Source organism: Pinus tabuliformis, chromosome Q (genome assembly GCF_031772625.1).
Source record: "Pinus tabuliformis cultivar Carrire ecotype Pingquan chromosome Q, CPIR1, whole genome shotgun sequence".
NCBI lineage: Eukaryota > Viridiplantae > Streptophyta > Pinopsida > Pinales > Pinaceae > Pinus > Pinus tabuliformis.
The window spans coordinates 294,498,014-294,520,309 of NC_142296.1; the positions used below are offsets into that span (position 1 = coordinate 294,498,014).

Below are 22,296 nucleotides of genomic sequence, written 5' to 3' on the forward strand. Positions count from 1 at the left end.
CTACAGTTAGTTTCAGGTTTGTTCATTCAAACAGAGCAGAATTTTCAAGGATTTTCTACATGCGTCTGCACAATCAGAGTGTCCCAGGGGTTTTTGAAGGTGTTGAATCCATTTATGCATTCAAAATACACTTTAAATGACAGAACATTATGACATCACCAAGAATCATGTCACCAAATTCCAGTGAAAAGGGGGCAAAAGTCACCTCTTTAGACTACAGCATTGTGGGAGAGATATGTTGGAAATGCTTAAAAAGTTCACGTTTTAGATTTCCTTTGGAAGTTTTCAATTTTCTCATCCAAGTCAGATTTTCAATTTTGCATTCAGCCAAACTCAGAATGCCAAGTGATATTTGGACATAACCTATCCCATGGATAATGATGAACAAACTGTAAAATCATTCTAGCAAAATTCTCAAAATTATAATCATTGTGAGAATAGCATAGACATTTTGTGACCCACTATTGATTCTAGCTTTATTTCCTGTTATTCTAACTGTAGATCACAAAAGTAATTTTGCTAGGTTACAATTACTCTTTACCCTTAATAGACAGCTTAACATGAACATGAAGATCCACTTCAAGGTTCCTATTTCTCCAATTTGGCCTTTCCCCTTTCGCTCTTATCATCAGAAGAAGTGTGATTCATTCTGCCTTTGAAGTTTGAGTTTTCTTCAAAGAGATTTTGGAAATTTGAATTTGGTTGAGTGCAAAATTTTGAAAAAATAAACACAATCTGACAATCTGATTTTGTATGAGAAAATTGAAAAGTATCCAAGAAATCTAGAAATTTAACTTTTAGGCACTTACAACTTGTCTCTCCACAATTCCAAGCAACCATCTTGCTGCTAGGAGCTCCAAAATGCTCCTCCAAGAACTAAAATTAGTTCCAAAACATTGCTGCAAATTTTGTTCTCCAAGATGCTGCTACTCCCCAACCTTCACATGCACGATGGGATAATGAGTTAGACTTAGCGTTTTTTGGAGAGGTGGATTAGTTTGAGAGTGATAATGGACCTACAAGGCTACAATTGTTAGGGTAAAAGAAAAGTGTGACTTCTTCTACTTCATTAAGTGAGACGCTGATGTAGGGAACAACCAGATGCCCCTGTAAGGGCCAGGGATACGTCCCTTGCGAAACACAAACTACTTGGTATTAGCAATGCATATCAGTCATGCCAGCACTGTATCCATAGAATGTATTAAAAATTGCTTGAATAAACTATACAAGACTTATGAGTACTGTCAATCTCCCCGTTCTAATATTTGGATATAACATCATACTGATTATAGATTTACTGTTTGGATATAATATAATCACGTAAGTCACTGTTTACAGCCCTGAGTAATGTAGCCTTTTTCCTGCTTTGTAAGAAAAAAAAGTCCCTGTTGTCATTGATAATAGCATAAGGCAGGGAAAAGTATACACTTCCTCAGAATTAATTGCACCTTTTGTTCTAGAGGGGATGGGTGCTCGTTCAATCAATACAATATAACATTATATATGGATATAGACTTGTAATATATGTCATGTCAATGTGTACATTGATCAGTGTGTCCCCAGTTCATAACCAGTTCCCAAGTCATGGCGAGTTTTCTCAATGAATAATGTGTTTCTAGCCCTGTGCTTCATGATCACAAAATAGCCGTTTTATGCTGTTTCTACATGTCACAAAGCAATCTTAAATATAGACAGTTGAGTGATTATTCATTAAATCAATCTGTATACATTAAATCACATAATGGTTATAATATTCATATGTTAAATTTGTGCATTCTTTCAAATTGTTTGCTTTTGACATTTACAAGTTTTCTTTTGAATTGCTGCTTATGTTAATTTGAAGATCAAATTGTTTACAATGTTGGGAGTAAACATACCATTCAAGAAGCATGTATGTGAAAGACAAATTGTGCCTCCAAAAGAATACATATTTTATAAATAATACTCCTTCAGGCACGACGCTTGCTAAGACGCCATGAGTTGGGTTCATGATAACGGTCATAAAGAGGCTCAATGCGCTCCTGCCGCTTGCGCTTGCTTAGTTTTGTAGGATCAGCTACCTTGAAGAACCTTGGTGCCAATTCTACCAACCATTTTGGATCAACAACAGTTACTTCCCGCATGTACTCTTTGGTGGTCATTACAAGTTCATAATAGATCACCCAGTCAGGCTGTCTTTGGAACAGGGCACTACTAGGATGGATATAGACTGGTTGATTCTCAACAAGAGTTCGATATCCTTCCTGAGGATCCTTCCGAGCTGCATGAAAGAAGAATCCTGCCGCAATGGCCTTCCTAATCTTAGTAAAGTTCTTGCCAGCACTGATAACATCCAGCTTATACCTGAAAATAACAAATGCATAATAAGAACGTAGTATAATAAAAAAAATACAAAATATATCATACTCATCTGTCCCTATTGTAGATAAGATTCCTAGAAACCTTAAAAGCTATATACAATCATTTAACCACTTTCTAATCAAAGATTTATAAATATTAAAAACCAAGATGATTGTGCTCTTTGTGCACGCACCTGTGTGTAATATACATACATGCATAACTATCACTTTCATCATCCCCATTGGAGATAACTCTCATTGAGATAAAAACTTACCAGCTATATATTGTCCTTGAGATAAGGCTCTTTCTGAACATCTCTATCTCCAAGAAGAAGATTATATTGTTATTTTTAATGAAAGCTCCTGCCACTCAAAGTGGGGGCCATAACAAAGAACAATGGATGTTGGGTGAGATCACCTTAACAGGTCAACATGAGCACCATAACAAAGAAAACTTAAACTTGTCTGGGATTGAAGAACTATGTGTCTCTTTCCCTCATCGTTGAGCAAGGAATTCACCTCATTACAGTACGTAACACAGATCTATGAGGCTTCACCCAAACTGTTTGGCATTTTGAATGTGGCTTTGTTTTTTACATGTTAGAGATAAATTTTCAAGATAAATATCCTCTTATTTTATAACTGAAAATGGACACCAATGTTCCAAAATAAAATGCACGAGCCTGATATCCTAAGGTTGTGTATTTGCTGGCAGCTACATGCTTGTTTCATTGTTTGGCATCTGAACTGTTTGTTAAAGGACTAAAGAAAATCTCCCTCGCATAATATTTACTCATGTAGAGGTCTGTGTGTATGTCTCTTGTGGACCTGTATTCACTTAAGTGATAAATCTGAGTTTTGCATCAGCGCTCTGTTTCCACCTCATTTAATTAGCTGAGGCAAGCATAATATGGTTTGGTTTGCAATTGGACTAGAGCATCCCTTCATATGAAATATTCATCATAATCTTGAGCATTTTTAAAGAAAGATCCATATTATCTTACTCAAGGACCGATCTAGGCTAGTTGAAGCTTTGTGCCTTGACTGCCGATATTTATCTTTTAAGAAACTCCCCTCAAATCACTGAGATAATATACCAAAGCTAGAGTTTGGCTGCAGGTTAATGGCTATTAATGAATGTGCACCTGTGAAGCCAGATGTTGGTGAAATCATTCCATAAATGTTTGCTAAGAACATAATCCTCAGAAAAATTACATCCTGAAACAATACTTTGTTGTTAGCTGCCCAGAGTAACACTTGTCTCTTTCGCCTTCAGTGAGCTTGCTACTTAAAGGTAAAAAATTTCATTTGCCTCAGATATTGTTGTGGGTATATAAATTTCATGTCATTTGAGGAACTCCAATCTTAAAAAGTAAAGGAGTGTTAGTATCTTGTAGCTGACAGCATAACACTTTAGTGCTTTCAACCAACGCTAAGCTTAAATGTTGGTTAACATTTATCCTTCAGAAGTTAAACTAGTTGAATAAACTCAAGTTTATTTGATATCTAGATCAACGTTGCCACCTGACACAGTTTGAACATTCAGAGTTGAAATCAGCCTCTCATTAGAGTATTGCCAAGTGTTCTAACTGTTGAACTTAGAAGAGAATCTAGTGAACATATTGCTGAAGCGAATGATCCCTATAAGTGAAACAGGGCACTATGTTTGTATTTATCCATACAGGTATAAAGATAATATTTCATGTTAGTTCTTGTCTCAAGTTATCATGTAGGGAGGCCCCCATAGCGCGATTCAATTCACCTCAAAGAGCAGGAAAATAAACAGAGGGTACAGTGGTTCATCTTATAATTTGCCTTTTGAATTGTCTAGAGTATCAACCCTGCATTTACAGCATTGCAAATCTAGTGGTAACATTTTTGCGTTGTTGTCGGGGAACAAATGTTGGTTTCCCAAAAATACAGAAGAGTGAGCTTCCACAAGTTTGATGGCATCTGATTCTGATTTTGAAACACTCATCTGGTGACTCCTCAAGAGGGAGCTGCCATAGATAGAATACTCTAAGTTCCACTCAGGAACTAGTTTCGAGATTTAGTGACCTAGAAAGGGTATATAGGGAGTAATTAAGAAGAGAATCGCAAGCCTCCTTGGACAGGACCCTTGAAGTAGTCCAGGACATTAGATTATTATTTGAGGCTTCAGGGCTACCTGTTCACCAAAGAGTCATGGCAACCCCCCGTGGGTTAAAATTGTTTACAAGGCCTTGGATGTCACAAGCATCTGAGAAGCCCCACATGCCATGCTTGATAAATACCAAAAATGGCTTCCGAAATTCACTAGCAACAAGGTAATTACTGCAAAAAGCATCTTGCTAAATGTTATGATTTCGTAGGAGAGGCGCGTGTAATAGGGACATGAGGATGTTGTTATGAAGCTATTCACTTTGTCCTTAGAAGAAGAAGCTAAAGTATAGTTTCGTGGTTTGCCTAATAATTGTTAAATCTCCTAATACCAACCCAGATTTATTTTCTCACGGCAATTATTTATTCCCAACAATTTATTTAATTAACAAATAAATCTTGAATTACCGAAAAATAAAATCACTGGTATTTTAACATCTAGAAATATATGCAACAGAAATAAATTGGAGAGATCAATCACATATTGCAATAGAAATAATTCACCCACGACAATTCTCCATCATTAATTAATCTGGAAAATTAGGGTTTCAACCCACAAAGAATTTATAAAGAAAAATATAATGACTGGAACCTGCAACTCGGCCCCATTGGAATAATTCGACCAAAGGAAAACCGGCCAACTAGAAATCAATCTCTGAAGAAATTCGACCCGAAGAAAATCGGCCCACCTCTCACCAGAAAATCAGCCTCTGCACCTAGATCTCACTCGTCCTCTGTGCACTAAAATCTCAGCCCTGGTAAATCAGCCTCCCTAGCAACTACACCTCCTCACTTCAGCAATTTGGCTCTCCAATTCCTAGCAAATCGGCCTCTTAGAAACACCCTGAAATTATCCCTATATTCTTCTTCCTTCTCCTCAGTTGAACGAAGCCTCACGCTCCAGAGAATTCGCTCTCGCCTTCTTGAGAAAATCACTTTCCCAAAAATGTTGTAGTTGTCTCTCTCTCTTGTCTCTTCACCTCTTCGCTTGGCTTCTTTTATAATCTTCACTAAGCCCAAATCCCTAACCCTAAGCTCCCTTCTAAAAGATCTTGGAGATCAATGGTTGAGATTATTTCTAATGCACTTCAATCATTAAATTATTTTTCCATAGAAAATGACTTAATAGTCAACAATAATTAATTGACTTTAATTATTGTACTTTTCCTAAGTTAGACTTGGGAACATAAATCACTTACTCCACAAAGCAAGCACCTAAAGAGGCAATAAATCATCTTTCACATGCTAAGACAACAAGCCTATGCAGAAGACCTTCTGAAGCTACCACAAGCTTCAACACTCCCTCCTAGTAAAGAAGGGATTCTCCATCACCCCCAGCTTATCCTGGTACTTCACAAACCTCCCTTTCACTAGAGGCTTAGTGAGAATCTCTGCCACCTGCTCCTCTAATGTATTGTAATCTCACAGCACCTCTCTGGACCTTGTCTCTGATAAAGTGATATTTGATCTCGATGTGCTTGGACCGATCATGAAACACAAGATTCTCAAAGAGCTTAATGCAACTCTGATTATCATAGTGAATCACTGTTGGCCCCATCTCAAGATCAAAAAGTATTGCAAGCATCTTACGAAGCCACACTACCTCACAACTCGCCATGTAATCTGCGTCCACTGAACTAAGAGTCACTGACTACTGCTTCCTATTGTACCACAAGATCATGGTTGATCCCAAGTTAAAGCAACATCTAGACGTGGATTTTTTGTCCACAACACTCCCTACCCAATCAGAATCTGTGTACCCCTGCAGCTCCATGCCTACAACTCTGACATATCTCAGTCCAAAGTCTATTGTACCTCGCAGGTACCTTTGCAAATGCTTTGCAAACACCTAATGAACCTGTCTCAACTCCACCACGAACTGGCTAAATGTGTTCACAACAAAACATATATCTGGCCTAGTGTTGATCATATACATCAAAGAACCTATCTGTTGTCTATATAGTGTGGGATCCATCAACTCAGGGCCAAAAGCACTTAGCATCTTCAAGTTAGTGATCATGAGTGTAGACATAGGCCTGCAATCCTCCATCAAGATCTCAACTACATGCTTACCCTATCCAAGGAAAATCTCTCCTGGTTGTTGCCACACCTCCAATCCCAAAAAGTAGTGCATCAAGCCGATGTCCTTCATCTCAAACTCTGAAGCAAGATCCTCCTTGCACATCCCTATGAGATTCTCTGATCCTGTCAAGAAGAGATCATCCACATAAAGTACCAAGATGAGCGACTCACCCTCAACAAGTACATAGTACAAGTTGGAGTCTGCCTCACTCTTGGTGAAGCCCAAACCAAGAAGATATCCATCAATCTTGGCATACCATGCACGTGGAGCTTGCTTTAGCCCATAAAGGGCTTTCTTCAACCTGCATACACGACTTTCTCCCATGCACCTCAAAACCCTGAGGCTGCTCAATACACACCTCCTCCTCAATCACCTCGTTGAGGAAAGCAATCTTCACATCCATCTAAACAATCCTCCAACCCATCTTTGAAGCAATGGGCATAACTGCTCTAACGGATACATATCTGGCGACAAGTGTGAATGTCTCCTTGTAATCCACTCCCTTCTGCTAGGAGAACCCTCTTGCCATGAACCTCACAATATACTTCTTGACACTACCATCAGCTACATGTTTGATCTTATAGATCCATCAAGAAGTGACCACAGACTTTCCCTCTGGTCTCGGCACTATGTCCCATACATCATTCTTCATGATGGAGCTATACTCCACCATGGCATCCCTCCATACCTACTCATCTACAGCCTCCTCAAAAGTGGAAGGCTCCAACTCGTTGATGCTACTTGACAATGCCAAATAACCGGAAAATCTTGTTGATGGTCTACTCTGCCTAAAGGTGTTGTTGGGAGCCTCCACATGCACCACAACATCACTCAAGGTCTATTCAGCCCATCTCAGCCTCCTCCAGGTAGAGTTCGAAGCTAAGTCACCTAACACGAGGACATGGGACATGCAACACACAGGGATATGAGAGTTTGACAAGGGACACAGAGACCCCCTCGGAATAGGACACGTAAGACAAGTTATATATTGTATAATATATATATATATATATTAAAAAAATTAATAGATACATCATATTATGATATTACACAAATTCTCATGATGATACAAGTAACAAATTCAATCATAGATTCATACATGTACATTGTAAGTTTGTAACATTATGCATACAATCATGATTCATCAATGATACAAGTTTACAACTAGAAATTAACCATAAACTATAGCTTTCTCGTTAAGTCATCAAAATCAAAAATGTATTACATAGGTACCGAGTCCTGAGGACTCCTGACTAGGAATGCTAATGGAAAATAGCAAATACAAAACAAGGTAGATACTAGAACCAGGAACCAAAAAATCTCATAAGTTGTTGGTTGTTGTAGTGTTGCCTATAGCTCAAAGTCATCAACATCAAAATCAGCATCAATACCACCACTGCTCTCTTCTGCACCATCCTCCTCTGTACCAATGTATAATCTTTGCATCTGTTGGTGTGGAGGATGACCCCTTGAGTATCGCCATCATCAAAAGTAACAGGCTCTAGCACTGGGTCATTAAGAGTCAAGTTGGCCAATGTCAACTCAACACTTTTGTCCAACCCCGTGTCATCAGGAAAGACATTGCACATCTTTGTCTTTCCCTTCAACCATTCCTCCTCTTCCCTGTAAATACGGCAAAGGTTGGTGTGCACATATACCATTGTCTCTGCCTTGGACTGCTCAAGCCTGCTCTTCTTCAAACTATACAGATTCCCATATGTGCTCCAATTCCTCTCGCAACAAGAGGATGAAGTAAACTAAGAGAGGAGCCTCGTGGCTAACTGTTGTAGAGGAGGGCATGTTCCCCCATGCCCACCAAGAATAGGGCTTCTTAGCCCCCCTGTCTCTATTAACATCATACCCTGCAGATCGCCCAGTGCCAGTGGAAAACTCTGGAAAGGCATCCTCCACCTCATCAAGGGATGATCTATCCTAGAATATTTGTCTCAATGCATTCTTCCTCCCCTGTGAAATCTCACCATCCATGTGAGAAGGGAATCTGCATGAAAGCCCACCATTCAACCACTCATGGTTGTAGTATTTTGGATTCAATGAGTGAGCCAAGCAATGCAAAGGTGTGCAATTCTTGTCCAACTGCTGACAAGAATATCTTGTATGGTGGCTCCAATGGTGTCTCATACTCAGGGCACTCACTCTGAAAAATAATGGTCCTCATGGACTCAATCATGGAATCCCATCCCTCATAAACCTCTCCTAGGATGGGTTGGTTTGTATCTGCAAATCACAACAAAGCAATGATAGGGTCCATGATCTTAATAGTAAGATCTACCCTCTCCCACCAAGCATCATCTAATACTGTGTCCTTCACTCTTTTTGAGGTTGCTTGGTTTTTCTTTCTCCAAAAAGACCAAAACTCTAAAATAACCATGGACCCAAGAGCGGTCTTAACCTCCCTCAACCTCTTTAGCATGATGAATGCAGAGGCAAACCATGTATCTGCAATCTTCAACAATGATAGATGTGTGTACTCTTTGTAGATTGTGAGGGCATTGGTATGATTTTGTACAAAGTTGTGGATATGTCGTGCATCCTCAATAAGAGTTCCAATCCAAGGTACATCAGAAGCAATAGATTTGAGTGCTAAAATCAAGGAATGGACAATGCAAGATGTCCAAAATACTTTTGGACATTTAGCTTCCACAATCATGCCAGTTTCCTTGTAAACAGGTGCATTGCTGTAATGATTTGCACACAAGAATCAACACCTACATCTTAAATAGCTTTAATGAACATCTCATCCATATATTGTGCATTCTTGTATTTTCCAAGAGCATCCACTGATTTCAAGAAAATTGGTCCACTGAAGGAAGACACCATGAAGTTGATGAGTAGATGGTGTGTTGCATTTGTCCATCCATCAAAAACAATACTAACCCCAGATGTTGGCCACATGTTGATTTAATAGGCTCGAGCATTTTATCCACCTCCTTTGCCTTGCTCAACAATGTAGTTTTAAGCTCCTCTGACACAAGAGGCACACCCCCGATGGAGCCCCTGAGTTAGAGCTCAGCACATCTCAATAAATAAAGGTGACCATGTAACATTAAATGATATTAAGTTGAGATAGAAAAAGAAGGCAATGGTGAGATCAATCTCTTCTTGCCTCTCTTGTTGAAATATCTTATCCATTGGACCAAGTGCCCTCCTTTTTGTTGCTTGACCTGCACCCCCACCGAAACTCCCAAATGGATAACTAACACTGCATTTCCTCAAGAATGGAAGGGGATCCTCATCCTTGTTTTCTTAGATGATGCATCCACCACTGCCACACCAACATTGGCCTCTCTTTCTAATTCTTTCCTCTTAGATGCAGTCACTCCTAAACATGCTCCAATTCCACAAGATGGTAAGCCCAACAAATGTCCTTTCACACGGAAATAGGTGTTCTTGAATTGGGTGTTGCAAAAGTTGCATTTCCAAAGAACATTGCTTCGTCCCTTTAACTTGTTGTCTGGCCCTTGATCCCTTGTAACATACTTCCACAAAAGATATTACTTTCTTGAGCTTGTTGTCTTGCTAAATTGATGTTTCTCTCAACATTTGAAGTTGTTGTCGCAACCCCACTTCCAACAGATAGAACACTAGCAGACCCTGATGAAATTGAAAGAGGGGGGGCATCACCAATTGGGATATTCCTCCCCTTTTTCCCCTTCCCTGTTGCCCTATTTTGAGCCATGACTGTTGTAAAATACATAAAAAAAAAATGTAAACAAAACGACAAGCACATTGTTATAGCAAAAATAGAAAAAAAATGGAAGAGAAATCCACATACTTGTTGCTTCAATCACCTCCAAAACTCTCCAATCTCCTTTGTTGGTCACTTCCATAATCCCACAGCTCCAAAACCACAAATGCAAGTGAAGAAAACAGGCCCAAATCGGCCTTTTATCAAGCGCACATGCCCCTTTTTACCGGACACGTGTCCAAAAATCGGGATTCGTTGTGTGAGCGAATCAGATTCTCGTGGAACATGAATCCCGATTTTAAGATACAGTTTCCTTGAATCAGACACGTGTCCCTTGAGAACCATGTTTGATTCACTCGATTTATGACACATGTGGGGGGGGACGAATCCGATTACTTAGGCTTGAAGGAATATTTAGCTCATCCTCAAGATCTACAGACTATGCCCCTGTTTCTAGAGTTGTTGGTCCCTGTTCAACTTTAGGAGCTTCTCACTCTTGATCCTCTACCCTTGTTGGCTCTTTCTCTTAGGACCTCCTAAGGGTCCTGCCCTCCTCGAATCTCACATCCTGACTTAAAATAACTTTCCTCTGTCCTAGAATGTAGACTCGGTAGGCCTTTGAGACCTCACTATAGCCCACAAATATGCCCCTTTCTGATAAGGGCTCTAGCTTAGTCCTCTTCTCTGCGGGAATGTGTATCTGGTTTCACTCTTATAAACATCGCCTTAGGAGCCACGTCCTCCAATATCTTGTGAGGACTATTATTCTGCACATACATAGGCAATCCCTGATCATAGATCATTGTCCTTGATGCCTCCATTATGGTCCAGTTCTTCATCTCGGCAACCCCATTATGCTAAGGGTTGTAAGGTACCGTGAGCTCCTTCTTAATCCCTGTTGCCCTACAAAAATCCTAAAACTTGTTGGAAGTATACTCGTCCCCATTATCTGATCTTGGCACCTTAATCTCCTTCCCAGTCTGGTTCTCCACAAGAGCTTTGAACTCCTAAAACCGATCGAAGAACTCATCCTTGGTCTTTAGGAAGTAAATCCAAGTTTTTCTAGAAGAGTCATCTATGAATGTCGCAAAGTCCAAAGGCTTTGTAATCAACATCACGAACATAAGACCACAAATCTCTGAGTGCACCAAGTCTAGCACTCCCTTAAACCTAGTCTCGCTGCAAGGATACATAGCATTGGCACACTTGCCAAGCACACACCCTTTACACACTCCACCCTGCTCCACCATAACCTCTGGAAAACCTATAACCATTCTCTGCAACATAAGGAGAGCTCTGTAGTGTAGGTGTCCCATCCTCCTATGTGATATCTCACTTTGGCTATCACTCTCATGTATGAGAGCCTTCACTATTTGTCCTCTCAAAACATAGAGATCCTTCTCCCTTCTCCCAATTACTCGCTTCTTGCTGGGATCAGTTCCTTTCATCCCAACAGCCAATTCCCCTCTAGTAAAGCTGACTACTAGTCCTATATCTTCTAACGTCGAAACTGAAAAGAGATTCTTCTACAGACCCGGTACAAACAATATTTCGTTCACCTCCATGATACCACCTGAGTCCATCTGAAACTCAATACTGCAAATGCCTTATACTGCATATTTGGCCCTATTACCAAGCTCTACGTGTACATCCCTAGGTTCCCTGGTCATGTTGGTGAAGACGTCTCAAAATCTCGTCATGTGACGAGATGCTCCATTGTCCACAAACCAGAAACCTCTACTGGCAGTGCCAAAAAGGCATGACACCAAGGCAAAGTTTTTATTGAACTTTTCAGCCATCTCATCCATCTGTGCAGTGGTTGTCATAGTTGTCTTTCCCTTGCCCCTCTTCTTGTTTGGACACTGACTGGCAAAATGTCTAAGCTTGTGACATGCAAAGCACTTGACCTTGCTAATGTCCTTCTCCTTTATATTTTGTGAAGCCACTCGAGTTCTGTTTGGCCTTCCCTTTGCCATTTTTCACATGTGTAGGAAGAGCAAGCTCATCTTTCTCCTCAATACCCTTTCATTGTCCTCCAATCAGTGAGTTCTCCCATATTTGCTTTTGGATGAACTCATCCCACAACCGGCTCCAATCAAGAAGTCATTGCCTAGCAAGGATCCCATCCACAAAGGTGGTCCAACACTTCAAAGCAACTTTCACCAGCTCCAAATCAATCAAAGTTTCCCCAAAAGTTACAAGCTCATCGCGAACTTGCTAGATCCTCATGAGATAAGATGTTACGGTCTTAGATTTGTTCATCCTAATGTTGTTTAATTTCTCCTGCAACACCATTTTCTTGTTTTCGTTTGTGCTCTAATAAAAACCTATGAGAGCTACCCAAATCTGACGTTAAGTGTCTTTCCCTGATATGTGAGGAATTATGTGATCCCTCACACCAACCAAAATTATGCACCTTGCTTTCATATCTTTTAGGATTATGTTCCGCTACAAGATTTGGATCTAAAGGAACCTAATTGTGCAAAGGATGTGTGCTTGACAAACAAGTCAAGGCCGTGTTTCCTCACAGTGAGACTAGGTCTAAGGGAGTACTAGACTTGGTGCACTCAAACATTTGTGGTCCTATGTCTGTCGAGTCAATCACAAGGTGTTTATACTTTGCAACATTCATAGATGAGTTTTCCAAGAAGACTTGGATCTACTTCCTGAAAACCAGGGGTGAGGACTTCAATCGGTTTCAAAAATTTAAAGCTCTTGTGGAGAACCAAATCGGAAAGAAGATTAAGGTGTTGACATCAGATAATGAGGGGGTGAGTATACCTCCAATGAATTCTAGGATTTTTGCAAGGCAACAGGGATCAAGGAGCTCACGGTCCCTTACAACCATTGACGGAATGGGATTGTCGAGAGGAAGAACATGACCATAATGTAGGCAATGATTTATGATCAGGAATTGCCCATGTTTTTGTGGGCATAGACCTACTATATAGTTGTATATCTACAAAACATGAGTCCTCACAAGATATTGGAGGACGCAACTCCTAAGGAGATGTTTACAGGAGTGAAACTATATGTGAGCTATTTGTGCATCTTCAGTAGTCTAGTGTATGTATGTGTTCCCATGGAGAAAAGGACTAAGTTGGAGCCCCTATCAAAGAAGGGGATATCTATTGGTTACAATGAGGTCTCAAATACCTACAGAACCTACCTCTTAGAACGGAGGAAGGTGATAGTCAGTCGAGATGTCAAATTTGAGGAGGGCAAGAGCTTTAGGAGATCTCATGAGAGAGAGCCAACAGGGGTAGATGATCAAGAGTAAGAGGCTCCTAAGGCTAAGCAGGCACTAGCAGCACGCCTGTAGATCTAGAGGAACAAGATGTTCACTCAAGCTCTACCAGGAGGAGGCCAAGATGGGTCAAGGAGACTTTAAGAGATGTTAAGGAGCATGTGGAGGCTCCTAGCAGCACTTTCAGGCAAAGTAGACCACCAACAAGATTTTCCAATTATTTGGCATTGTCGAGCAGCATCAGTGAGTCTGAGCCTTCTACTTTTGAGGAGGTTGCAGATGTGCAGGTCTAGAGGGATGCCATGGTGGAGGAATATAGCTCCATCCTGAAGAATGATATATGGGACATAGTATCGAGACCAAAGGGAAAGTCAGTGATCACTTTTCAATAGATTTATAAGATCAAACATGCGGATGATTGTAATGTCAAGAAGTACAAAGCGAGGTTCATGGCAAGAGGGTTCACCCAGAAGGAGGCAGTGGACTACGAGGAGATATTCGCACTTGTCACCAAATATGCATCCATTAGAGCAGTCATGTCCATTGCTTTAGAGATGGGTTGGAGGATACATCAGATGAATGTGAAGACTGCATTCCTCAACGAGGTGATTGAGGAGGTGTACATTGAGCAGCCTTAGGGCTTTGAGGTGCATGGGAGAGAGTCTTATGTACGTAGGTTGAAGAAGGCTCTTTATGGGTTGAAGCAAGCTCCACACGCATGGTACGCTAGGATCGATGGATATCTTCTTGGTTTGGGCTTCACCAAGAGTGAGGCAGACCCCAACCTGTACTATATACTCATTGAGGGTGAACCACTCATCTTGGTACTTTATGTGGACAATCTCTTCTTGACAAGGTCGAGGAAGCTCATAGGGAAATGCAAGGAGGATCTTGCTTCGAAGTTCAAGAGGAATGACATCGGGTTGATGCACAATTTTTTGGGATTGGAGGTATGACAGCAACCAAGGGATATTTTCCTTTGGCGGCGCAAGTATGTAGTCAAAATCTTGAGGAGGTTCAGGATGGAGGATTGCAAGCCTATGTCGACATCAATGATCACTAACTTGAAGAAGTAAAGTGCTTTTGAGGGTGAGTTGGTGGATCCCACACTCTATAGGCAACTATTAGGTTCCTTGATATATTTGGTCAACACTAGACTGCATATCTGTTTTGCTGTGAACATACTCAGCCAATTCATGGTGGATTCGACACATGTCCATTGGGTGCCAGCGAAGCAAGTGCTGAGATACTTGCGAGGTACAATGGACTTTGGACTCATATATGTTGGAGTTGTTAAAGTGAAGTTGTGGGGTACACAGGTTCTAATGGGGTAGGGAGTGTTGTGGACAAAAATTCCACATTTGGATGTTGTTTCAACTTGGGATTAGCCATGGTCTTGTGGTATAGCAGGAAGCAGCAGTCAGTGGCACTTAGTTCAGTAGAGGCAGAGTACATGACAGCAAGTATGGCGAATTGTGACACAATGTGGCTTCACAAGATGCTTACAAGACTATTTAATATGGAGATGGGTCCAAAAGTGATTCACTGTAACAATCAAAGTTGCATTAAGCTCTCTGAGAATCTTGTGTTTCAGGATCGATCCAAGCACATCAAAAATCAGATATCACTTCATTAAAGACAGTTCAGAGAGGTGTTGTGAGATTACAGTACATTTCCACAAAAGAGCAGGTGGAAAATATTCTCACTAAGCCTCTAGCGGAAGGGAAGTTTGTGAAGTATGGAGATAAGTTGGGGATAGTCGAGAATTCCTTCTTTGCTAGGAGGAAGTGTTGAAGCTTGTAATAGTTTTAGAAATTTTTGCTAACCTATAGCCCTCCTAGTTTCTAGGTTTTAGCATTTAGTTTAATGCCCTCAGCCCCAAACTATTCGCTGGTATAAAACTTATAATGCTAATTAATTTGCAACATTCAGGACTACTCTACACTTTGCATTTTTCTTTCCAACTGATAAGAAAATAATGGCAAGCATACACAGAATTTAATACACCTTTTACAGTGATTTTTGGTCAACAATGATCGTAGAAAAATCCCACAATGGGGAAAACCAAATCCTAAGGAGGATCTAATATTAGCTTCCCAAGAAAATTATTACAGATATAATATCAACAATTTTACTTATCTCTCCCTTGGAAAGAGTGCAGTCCTCCTCCTCCTTAATTTTTGGACCACAGACTATCCTTCTTCACAGGAATTTCGAGCCATTGGACTATGCTTTGACTACCTTAAAACACAGGCCAGTCAACCAACAATGTAATGCATTGATCTCCTAAAAATCAGTGCTTACAAGCTACAAGCTTCTCCTTGTTTTGCATGCTACCTGTGTTCTCTGTTCAATCCTAAAATTCACGTTGGCAGCGACAAGAATGCCTCGAACTGTGTGTGGTGGGTAGACTAGCTACCTGGAAATGCGTGCAAGCTTTCTCTCTGCCTTTGCCATAAAAATCCTTCACAAGAAACCCCTCCTTGAAATTCAGACTTGTTGTAGCTTCTCTATTTCTCAGTTGTAAACTCCTCCTTCAGTTGTTTTTCTCTTCTTCCTTAGCTCTCCTCTCTTCTCCAAAATACTCGTGAAAAATGAATGAGATCTCTTGTCTTTTCTCCCTTTGTGTCTTTTTCATCAGATAGGAGAACCTAACCCTATTAATCAAGGGTTGAGATTAGATCTCAGCCCATGAGATCAATGTTGGAGATCATTCCCTCACTTGACCCCCTTTTAATGTGGTCCCCCTCATTAACTACTCCTAATCACTTTATAACTTTAGTTTTGTACCTTGTATTTTTTCTCCACATAAAGTCACTTTAAAAATATAGAGTGACTTTAATATTAGAAAGTACTTTAGTGCTTTTTCTAATAAAGTCACTTGACGTCATAAAGCCACAGTAATATAAAGTACCTAGTACATGTACCACATAAAGTGACTTTTACACCATGACTTTAATATAACCCATAAAGTCAAATATCAAAAAGGTAATTAAAGTGTCTTCCTTGGAAGAAAAGGCTAATGCACTAGGAAACACCTCCTTGGTAGCCTTGTTATTTTTAACAATAGCTTTGGAAGGTCTTATGCATAGACTTAGTGTCTTGGCATGAAGGAGATGATTTATTGCCTCTTTAGGTATTATGTCTTCTTTCATAAGTCTAACTTAGGAAAAGTACAATAATTGAAGCCAATTGATTATAGTGGATTCTTAAGTCATTTTCTAAAATTAAAATAGAAAAATTAACTATTTAAGTGACTTAGAAATAATCTTATCCATTGATATCCTAGATCTTCTAGAAGGGAGATTAGGGTTAGGGATTTGGGCTTTTAATGAAGATTATAAATGAAATCCTAACGGAGAGGTGAAGACACAAACAGAGAAGAGAGGCAACTATAGCATTTTTGGGAAGCGATTTTTCTCAAGGAGAGATGGAATTCTCTGAAGCGAGAGGCTCAGTTAGATTAAGGAGAAGTAAAAAGAATACATGGACAATTTCGAGAGTGTTTCCAAAATGCCAATTTGTTGGAGATTGGAGGGGCCGAATTGATGAAGCAAGAAGGAGACTCAATTGTTGGGGAGGTCAATTTGCCAGGGCTAATTTGTGAGTATGCAGAGGTTGACCGAGGACAAGGCACATGGGCCAATTTACTAGTGAGACGTGGGTTGATTTTCACCAGGCTGAATTTCTTAAGTGGCTATTTTCCAGTTGGTCGAATTTCCTTGGGCTGACTCAGTGATGCGGGGGAGCGGCCCCCCCCCCTACGAACCCGCTCTCGAAGCGCGCTCCGGGCGGGAGCGGGTCGGGAGCGCGCTCCCCAAATCGCTCCCGGACGGGAGCGATTTTCGGGAGCGCGCTCCCGTAAAAAAAATTGCGCTCCCTGGTCTGTGAGGGAGCGCTTCAGGGAGCGATCGCTCCCGAGCTCCCGGAGCGCTTTTTAATGCCCGGGAGCGATCGGGGAGCGATCGCTCCCTGATCGCTCCCGGGCATTAAAAAACGCTCCGGGAGCGAATTTTAAATTTCCGGGAGCGATTCGGCGGAAAAAAAAAATCCGCGGACCCGAAAAAAACAAAAAATTAAACAAATTTTTTTGGATTTATAAGCCCAATGGGCCAAAACAAAATCATTCTAATGAGATTGAGGTTGAGTTTGAGAGCAAAGGAGCAAGGAGCAAGAGCTGAGGAGCAAGGAGCCAGAGCTGAGGAGCGAGGAGCAAGTGCCGAGGAGCGAGGAGCAAGCTTGCAGAGGTAAGTAACTTAATCATTTAGTTAGTTTAGCTGGTTAGGTAGTTAATTTGGTTAGTTTCATTTACCTGTTTGAGTTTAAAGATCATTAATTTAAATTAAATTAATAAATTAAATGAATTAATCCCAATAAACTAAATTAATTTGCAGATTCAAGACTCAAACCCTACAAACATCAAACACGATGGACCTGAGCATTTTTATTGGCATTTTCCTCTTCCTGGTCCCCTTTCTGGTTATTATGGTGGTGGAGAGTAGGAAACGGAGGGGGCCTGAAACTGAAGAGGTGGATGAAGAAGCCGGAGGAAGTCAAATAGGTGAAAACCCCAGTGAGGAGGATGTGGAGGGTGAACATGAGGGTCAAAAAACTAAACAAGACCAAACTCCATTGTGGAAATATGTTCAGAGGCCTGAAACAGGGAGAGGGGGTGGAACCACTAAATTTCATTGCCCCCATTGCAACACTGATTTCACAGGCTCATACACCCGTTTGAGAAGACACCTTTGCGGGAAAAGGGCATGGGATGGAGAGAAACAAATAGGAATCAGAACTTGCGACGCGGTGTCAACAGTTGATAGAGCCAAATACATAAAGGAAGAGGAGGACGCCCAATACAAAGCAAAAAGATCAAGGGGTTTCTTTGAACCAAGCTCACAAAGAACTCCTTCAGCATCCTCCCAAGGCAGTGGATATGGACATGGAGGCTCAGGGTCATCATCTTTACGCCGTAGAACCATATCAGATTTCCTTGATGAGGGGTGTAGGAATGATGTGGATTCAAAAATTTACAGGTTCCTCTATGCAAATGGGATACCATTCAATGTTCTACGCTCACCTTATTGGCACGAAATGGTTTCTGCCATAAATGATGCCCCTAAAGGATACAAGAGCCCTGGGTATGACAAGGCAAGAACAGTTGGCCTTGATCATGAAAAAGCAAAAATATCACATTCTTTGAATAAAATGACAAGTTCTTGGACTGACAATGGGGTGTCCATTGTATCTGATGGATGGACAAATGTAAAAGGCAAGCCATTGATAAGTGTTCTTGCTGTGTCCCGAAGTGGTCCCATTTTTCTAGCTGCACATGATTACTCAGACAAGTTCAAGACCGCTATCAACATTGCAGAAGCATTGCTTGAAACAATTGAGCGTATTGGCCCATACAATGTCATCCAAGTCATCACTGATAATGCTCCTAATTGTAAGGCAGCGGGAGCAATTATTGAGGATAGATACCCGAACATATTTTGGTCTGGATGTTTGGTTCACACATTGAACCTTCTGTTGCATGATATTGTCAAAAACAAAAATGAACAATACCAATGGATTGGGGATTTGTACAAGAGAGGAAAAAAAATGATAAAATTTATTACAAATCATAGCAATACCCATGGCCTTTTCCGCAGTCACTCGAGATTGGAGTTGCTGAAGATTGCGAGGACTAGATTTGGTAGCTATTACCTCACCTTCAGGCGCCTTTTGAAGGTAAGAGAGGGTTTAGCTAGCATGGTATCAAGTCCAAATTGGCAGGTGTTAAAGGAAAGGGCTACAAATGTAGCTGACATTGCAGGTTTTGAAACGGTGGAGGAGGCCGCTCTTGATGGGCAGTTTTGGACAGCTGTGAGACAGGTATTGGATTTCACCAAGCCAATTTATAACATGATTCGGTTTGCAGATACAGACAAACCAGTGATTGGCGAGGTGTATGAGCAAATGGATACCATGTTGGGGGAAATAAAAGACATTGTTAATAACAGAGATCCCGACTTGTACAATCTGATTCACGATTGTGTGTGTGAACGGTGGAAAAAGCTTAACCTTCCACTACATTGCTTGGCGTATATCCTTACGCCAAAATACTACTCAGATTCTTGGTTGGGCAAACCTGCAGCAGGGGGTGGTGTTAGGACCAAACCCCATTTAGATCGAGAGGTAACTAAAGGATATCTGGATGCATTAGAAAAGTTGGTGCCTGACAGGGAGGAATGTGCAGCTGTGCGCCTTGAAATAGGCAGATACTTCACTGGCAGTGGTTTGTATGGTAACTTCCATGCAATGGACGACAAAGATAAATTTGATTCTCTCACATGGTGGGAAACATATGGCGGCGACGGACTTTTGCGAAAATTGGCATTGAAAGTTCTTGCACAGGTTGTAAATTCTTCTTCTGCAGAGAGGTGTTGGAGCACCTACAGTTATATACATAATGTGAAAAGAAACAGGCTCAACGAAAACCGAGCAGAAAGCTTGGTTTATGTGCACTACAATTTGAGGTTGTTGAGCCATTACTGTGATCGGGCTAATGAAGATCCCACATATAAAATTTGGGACAGTCACCCTGAGGACGACAATTTAGAGGATGGCATTGTACATATGGAAGAACTAGAAGATGAGCTTGTACGGGATGAAGCTGAAGCAGCTGCAGCAGCCATGCCACCTCCACCTCCACCATCCAGTAGCAGTTCTCGGGGCCCGAGTCTTGTTCCATTGCTGTCGCCACCTCCATCGACACCCTCGCGTGGAGGCTCTAGTTCTGGTCGTCGGTCTGGGAGGGAGACTCCTAGAAGACCGCCAAGACCTACTTATACTCCTGGAGACTCTCGTGGCAAGGGCCACTTGTAGATTTACAGTTTACTTGTCTTTTTTAGTTTCTATTAGACTTGTCACTTTAGTTTTCATAACTGTTCAGTGTTGAGTTTTGAGTCCTTGACTCTTGACTCTTGACTCTTTCATATCATTATGACATTATGATATTTTTTGTAAACATTATATCACTGTGACAATGAAAATTTGAAGTTTGAAGTTGGGCCTTGGCAATTATAACTCATTGGTAATGATTGTGAATTATGAATATGATGCTTTGTGAAAGACTAAAGTTGTTTCATTTCATCTCATTATTCATGTTTCATTTTATAAATTTTTAACATTTCATATCATGTTAACAGTTAGAAGTTAGGACTTAGAAATATCTTCGATATTACTTCTTGTAATGGTTAAACTTGGCTTACAAGTACAACTTGTTACTTTGGTGATCAATGATGATAAATGTTATTGAATTGAATGTTATTTTAATTTATTATTTTACTAAGGTTGATGACGATTATAATTTCTAGATGATTGATGTGATATGGTTCAATGATCAATTTATGTTTTTTTATGTTTTTTATGTCTATTTCATCATTCTACATGTTTTTGTTGACATATATGTATCAAAAATTAAAAAATATAAAAAATATATATATTTTTAAAAAATCGCTCCGGGATTCGCTCCCAAACCGGGAGCTTCTGAAAATGGTCGCTCCCGCTCCCGCTTCCGCTCCCGCTCCCAAGTAACACTGGGCTGACTTATTCCAGTGGCGCTGAGTTATAGGTTCCAATCAATGTATTTTTCTTTGTAAATTCTTTGTGGATCAAAACCCTGATTTTCTAGATTAATAGATGAAGGAGAATTGTTGTGGGTGTTTATTTGTTGTAATGTGTGATTGATCTCTGTCTATTTCATTTCCGCTGCATATTTAATTTTCTAGAGTTAAAAAATACCAGCGAATTTATTTTTCAACAATTCAAAATTTATTTGGTAAAACAAATAAGTTGTTGGGAATAAAAAATTGTTGCGAAAAAATAAATTTGGCTTGGTATTAGGAGATTTAACAAACCTTAGGTCTTAATGTCATTGACATGGTTTACACAGTAGTTGAGGAGCTAAAGAGAGATGAATGGTATATGGATATTATATATTTCCTCAAAAAATTCTCATGTCCTGATCAGATACTTAAACACAAGAGAAGAGTGCTAAAGTATTGTTTTATTCATGATGGTTTGGGATGAAGGGACCCTTATTATAATACCCGCGACTTGAACCCCAAATTATAAATGTATATGTACATATGATACATAGGTTGGTGAGTCGGTACATGATACTTAGGCTAGTAAGCCGAGTTATGTTGGGGCCTATATAAGTGTGTTGGGCTTGCAGGGCAGTGTACAGATATGTTTTGAGGCCATTGTGGCTGTGTGATTTAAGACTAAGAGGCTATGTGTTAAAAGGCCAACAAGCCTAACTAATGTAACATGTAATCACATATATAATAATAAAATAACACCATGGCTACAAACCAGGGGACAAAAAGAGTATAAGGGGCTAAGACTCCATGAGAGGAGAGATGAGGGGACTAGAGGGCTTAGCATGGGGTCTAAGCCAGAAAATACTATTTTATTCCTAACATAAGCTATAAAGGTAAAGTGTGTTCATATTAAAATAAATTAAAACATAATTGTATAATATAATAAAGGCAGATGTACATGGGTGCCATATGTCAAAGGGAAACATGCCTATAAAAACATCATCTCACCATTTAGTTAAATAGGCTACCAATGTGACTACTGTGTTTTTCTCTAAGGAGAGCAAGAGAGTATTTGGCTATTGTACCCTAAGGATCTTAGGTGGGTCTATGTATGACTGCACTTCTCCTTGGATTGCCTTGGGGAAGCCAGGAAACCTGGAGGAGGAAGTGTAGGAATAGGTTTACCTGTG

General features: G+C 40.4%; 1 protein-coding gene across 3 annotated transcripts in view; it reads right to left on the bottom strand.

Annotated features, from left to right (window-relative positions):
* Positions 1–22,296, bottom strand: part of LOC149219381 (putative pre-mRNA-splicing factor ATP-dependent RNA helicase DEAH5) — a 111,224-nt gene that overhangs the window by 66,673 nt on the left and 22,255 nt on the right. The window contains exons 2-4 of one of the 3 annotated variants that reach the window (XM_089384359.1): positions 1,878–2,343; positions 810–938; positions 206–671 (exon numbers count right to left, since the gene is read on the bottom strand). In XM_089384359.1, coding sequence (XP_089240485.1) covers positions 1,950–2,343 — 394 coding nt within the window. In that variant the 3' untranslated portion in view covers positions 206–671; positions 810–938; positions 1,878–1,949. The remainder of the gene's footprint in view (positions 1–205; positions 672–809; positions 939–1,877; positions 2,344–22,296) is intronic. The other 2 variants (XM_089384357.1, XM_089384358.1) reach the window with 2 other exon arrangements.